Here is a 5,232-nt window from a genome sequence, read left to right as displayed (position 1 = left end):
TTGCCTGGGGACGTTGCGTTTCATGCTCGTAGGGCTCGATAGACAGGTCGACAGTCCTCCTAGTAGGCTATCAGCTCAGCGGAAGGTGTTGGTGCACTCCACTTGCTTCGGAGTTGCCTATTTGGTTAGTATGATTTAGACATGTATTGATTGGTATGACGGACCTTTATGACATTTATGTACTCTTAGAGGCTTGTAGAGAGATGTCATGCATATGGATACTTGTATGGCCTTGACGGCCTTTGTTTTGAGTGTACAAATGATCATGTCGGCCTTATAGGCCCATATGTCACATGTATAAGTTTCTAGTATTCTCTTATCTTTTATTCTGGTTATCTCATGACGACCCTTCTGGCACATTTACCCATAATGGTGTGATAAGAAAGTTACGTCACGTTGGTACTCGGTTGAGTACGGTACCGGGTGCCTGTCGCGGCTCTCCGATTTGGGTCATGACAGTAAAAGCTTTGTGGGGCTATGACATTTGTGTGGTTATAAAAGTATCTCATTAAGGGTAAAATGGATAAAATAAAAAGTTTAAAGTTGAATTATTTTCAATTATAAAAATGCGTCATTCTTTTTAGAACGGACTAATAAGGAAAGTGTGTCATTTATATTGAAACAGAGGGAGTAGCTTATTAAACTATGCTATTAAGTACTAGCTTTAAGTTTTAACTAACCTATTTTGTAAAATTTCTCAAGTTTGCTTATTTGAAAAAGTACTCTTTCATAATAACAATTTGTATTTCACTAAGTCATTTGAGAAGCATGTTTGGTAGAAGGTGTTTGACCAATTTTTTCAGTTATGAAAAAAAAAACATGTAAATATTCATTTTGCAATTTTGTTAGACTTAAAGTTGATCTTTACCATCAAGTTATGCAGCAAAATTGATGTGATATATTAGCCAAGGTCTTGAGTTCTAGTCTTGAAATTTTTTTTGAAAAAAAAAAAAAAACCTCTAATCGTTTAAGACCAGCTCCTTCACTTAAGAGTGTCAAATATAAACTAATGAACCGGTACTCCGGTAGTTATTGAATTTATTTATCCAAGTTCAAGTAAAACAACTAATCTAAACACCCAAACTCTTTTGATGCCTAGGCTGTACACATCAAATATAAACTACTCCACAAAAGATCAAATGTTTTAACATGGAATCTTTTGCTTCCAATAAAAATTACACACACTCTGCAACCTTGCACTCATCTACAGGCAGAAACGCTGTCCAGAACACAATCTTTTTGTGTTCTTTTTCACTCTCTGATGATTAACACTTAATTCTTCTAATCCTCTTCTTTCTTTTTCATTTTTGGAGCAACAAAACAAAAAAATTCTTTTACAAGATGGACTTATTTACTCTACTAGATGTTTGTCACCAATTTGGGATCTGGTCAGAAAAATTCAGGGAGTGGCCTGCCTTCAAGAAATGACCTGAACAGCACAAGTGATCTCTCAGGTTGTGAGAATGGAGCTTCATGAGAAGCACCTCTAATAGTAGCAAAGGAGAGGATATTATCATATACATGTGTCCATCCACCAACCTAATAACACAACAAAAAAAGAAAAAGAAAATGAACTTTTGCTGGAAAAGTGGTCTTAAAATAATATAGTTGGCTTTTTTTCACAGAAGGGACATAAGGAAAAATATTACTACCTGCTGCCCTGCAAACCAAACTCTATAGGGGACAGTTGTGTTCAGCTGCATTCGCCTTGCTAGTTGATGAACAGTGGCGCGACTTCCAATTAGTGGAATGACAGAATCTTGATCCCCACTGTTAAAGATTTTAAGCATTGGTGTTAGATGTTGAACAAATTGCCGAGCTCATACAAGTGTATGAAGAAAAATTGAATGTGGCTGCATGTATACCTGTATATTAATACTGGAATTCTTTCCTTGACAAGCATTCCTATAATGGAGATGGTTGGTATCTCTATGTCAAGCAGTTGATAGTCCAGAATACTGTGGCATCAGTAAGAGGTGTTTTATTGATTCATCATAATATAAGAGGTTGCCCCCTCAAAGAAGCAGCACAGAAATATAAAGCTTTGACATAAACTTCCTAACAGAGTATATATTTTTTGAATGAATGTATTGATTCTACTGGCATTAGCGCGCTGTGTAAAGAACCATTTTCATTTGTCTGGTTTTTGTAGGTGCACTGAGAAGCGTATGTTCTTTAGGGAGAGTTGCAAACTTGCATATTATTGTACAAGAGGCCAGTGGCGGAGTCGGGAATTTGACCGAGGGGCGTCAAAATATAAAGAAGTAAACACGAAAAAACTAAGGAGATTCAACATATAATATGTATACATGAAAATAAATTTTTGACCTAGCTACACAGTGTAATTTTCTGGTGGCGAAGGATTTGTAAATAACTAAATATTACTCATGAAACTCAAGAGACTAGCCCATGGTGCTTATTAATGTTTCTGATAAGTTGAAGTCTATGGAATGATACACAACATATTGTACTATTCAGCTATGAGTTTAACGTCTATAGATAGTAACCTAGAAAATAAGGTAGGTTAACGGCTACAACAGGTTAAAATACATTTATAGTGTAAATAATTTCTATATACTGAAGTTAAATTCATTCCGCTATTGGCCCTTTTAGCAAGGAAAGAAAGCTTACTTGCTGCAAACAGCCCATCTACGTACTCCGACAAGCTCAGCATGAAGGGCCCTTCTCACATCTTTCCGGTTCAAGTAATTGATAATTTCATCTTCCACGCATACATCCAACTTCTCGACATTTTCCTGCTAATTAGTAGTTGTATTAGTTTAGATAGTCAATATAGTGTGATAAGAAAATAAGAGAAACCTATCAAATGAAGGGGAAAACTTACTTGAGGACTTATAATCTTGGATTGGGAGAGCACCGATGAAATACAAACATCAAGAGTAACACCGTACTTGTCCACGAACTTACTTGTTTCCCTACTTACTAGGCTCATGACTCTTGAACAGATTGGCGATACTGAGCCCCTGTAGTACTCGCTGACATATCGCGAATAATTGCAAGCAGAACTAAACATTCTGTATGTTGGATCTGATATTAGACCATGTGACCAGAAGTACTCTGCCCTTGAATTGAAGTCAGTAGCAAATTCCAGAACGGGGTTACCTAGCTGCAATGAAACAGGAAAAACAAGTGATTAAAACCAACAACTTTTCCTTTAAGTAAGTGGCTGATCCAAAATTTCGACATCGCGGATTCTGAGTTGAGAGAGCGGGTTCTAAAATGTATATTTAACTCATTTTTGTAATACATACATACATGCACATACATATATATGGTCAGGGGTGGATGCAGTGTGACGCAGAGTAAAAATTTATAGGTAATATTCGTTAAAATTGCAAAATTAGTAGATATGAATACATAACTTTAAAAATACCATAAGTTCAATGCTAAAAACCTTAAAAGCTGAACCCATAGAGTTTAAATACTAGATCCGCCTCTGTATATGGTTTGACACTGAAATGTTAAGTCTGCATGACATGTTATACAAACACAATGCATATTATCAAAGATAAACAACTTAGGATCTGCAACTTTTTATAAAACTTTTGGATTGTAAAAGTGAATTCATTAGGTAAACTTACTGCAACTCCTTTTAGATTGAAAATCTGCTGCTTCTTGTTAAATACCATCATGAGCTTTGCAAGCTGAGGTACATAATGTCCTGTAACGAAACAAGCCAAAAATGTGATTAACCAAGAATAAAGGAAATAAAAATAATAAATAAATTCCCAGCTACTGCACTAAAGGAATAAACTTACCTGCATAACTTTCACCAGTTAAAAACAAATTGCTTTTTCTATACTGTGGGAATTTTTGGAACCAACGTAGCAAGAATACAAGATTGTCCCTGGCTATAAGAATACAAAAAGGAAATGACTTTAGAATGCAAAGAGACATAAAGCAAGTAATTTAAAATTCAGAAAGGCAACGCTCAATTAAGTCATATAAATATCATAAAGAATCATAAAAATTCCAGAATCCTTATTAACGTTAAAGCAAAAAGATCAGCAATCACATGCTCATCATAAAAGACAGAAAGAAGAGATGAAAAGGAACAAGCTTTTGGAAATGAACCAAAAGTTGGAATTACAAAGTCTCAACCTGAAATGCATGTTAATAATAATACAAATAACATACCTGTTACTTCATCATTTACTGTCTCATAGGAAGAAGTATTATTTGAATAAGAGAAGCCAACTCCAATTGGACTCTCCAAATATAACATGTTTGCCTCTGCAATATATTTCAAGAAAAAACAATCATTTTCTACTTCTCAAGAACTATGCAATTCCATAGGAAATAAATGGAAAATTTTCTTGAATAAAATGTGATTCCACCTTTGTTCCAGCTGTATTCATTCCTAACAAGAACTTGTCCCCTTGGTCTAAATGGTCCATTTTCAGAAAATGCACCAACCCCCACTGAAGAACATCCAGGTCCTACACAAAACAAATGCAAATACTCAAAAAGTTTGAAAGGGAAGAGCCGGACCACAAAGGTCTATTATTCGCAGTCTTAATTTGCAATTTCTGCGGGAGGTTATTTCCACGGCTTGAACCAGTAACTCCCGGTCACACGGAGGCAACTATACCAGCACCAAGAATGCTTTGAAATAAAAAATATTTGTTTACAAATTTGTGTACCTCCATTTAACCACAAAACTAGAGGCTTTGAAGCTGGATTTGTTTCTGCTTCAACAAAGTAGTAAAAGAGAGATTTTTGTTTCTTATCATCAACAGTAACATATCCTGAAAATTGTTGAAACCCCACTTGAGGTTGTCCTGGCAATTGTATGATCTTGTCTGGATGAGGCAATGCAGCCACAATTCCTAAAGAAACACAAAAAAGAAAGAGAAAAATAGCCATAGCCATTGTTTTTGAAGTCTGCAAATTCATTCTTGATAATATGAGAGGGAAAGTTGTTAAGAGATGAGATATATAATGTAGCTTAGTGGAGAGCAGAGAGTCATGAAATGAATAAAGTGTGTGTGGGTGGGGGGGGGGGGATGAAAGAAATAGCATGCTTACTCTAACATGTCAATATCATAATAAAATTCTAAATATCAATTCTTGTCTGTAGACTGTTGGCATGGAAATATTGATCAGAGAGAGACATGTATTAGAGACCAAAATGACCAGAGAGGAAATTCTTAACTGGTCCCCACTTTGCCTATATGAGCTTTATGTCAGTACTCATCAATGATGGTTTGG

The 5,232-nt window shown here is 35.6% G+C and overlaps 1 protein-coding gene across 1 annotated transcript; it reads right to left on the bottom strand.

Annotated features, from left to right (window-relative positions):
* Positions 1-1,000: 1,000 nt before the first annotated feature.
* Positions 1,001-4,923, bottom strand: LOC104212323 (serine carboxypeptidase-like 45). The gene is made up of 10 exons (XM_009761543.2): positions 4,665-4,923; positions 4,359-4,460; positions 4,159-4,254; positions 3,780-3,872; positions 3,603-3,682; positions 2,846-3,127; positions 2,632-2,756; positions 1,866-1,958; positions 1,653-1,770; positions 1,001-1,539 (listed from the first exon to the last, which is right to left on the bottom strand). The coding sequence occupies exons 1-10, from the start codon at positions 4,915-4,917 to the stop codon at positions 1,390-1,392; spliced, it is 1,392 nt and encodes a 463-aa protein (XP_009759845.1). The 5' UTR covers positions 4,918-4,923; the 3' UTR covers positions 1,001-1,389.
* Between the last annotated feature and the right edge of the window lie 309 nt (positions 4,924-5,232).

Source organism: Nicotiana sylvestris, chromosome 3 (genome assembly GCF_000393655.2).
Source record: "Nicotiana sylvestris chromosome 3, ASM39365v2, whole genome shotgun sequence".
Classification (NCBI taxonomy): domain Eukaryota; kingdom Viridiplantae; phylum Streptophyta; class Magnoliopsida; order Solanales; family Solanaceae; genus Nicotiana; species Nicotiana sylvestris.
The sequence above is the reverse complement of the archived record's forward strand: the minus strand, read 5'-3'. Positions and strand labels throughout refer to the sequence as shown.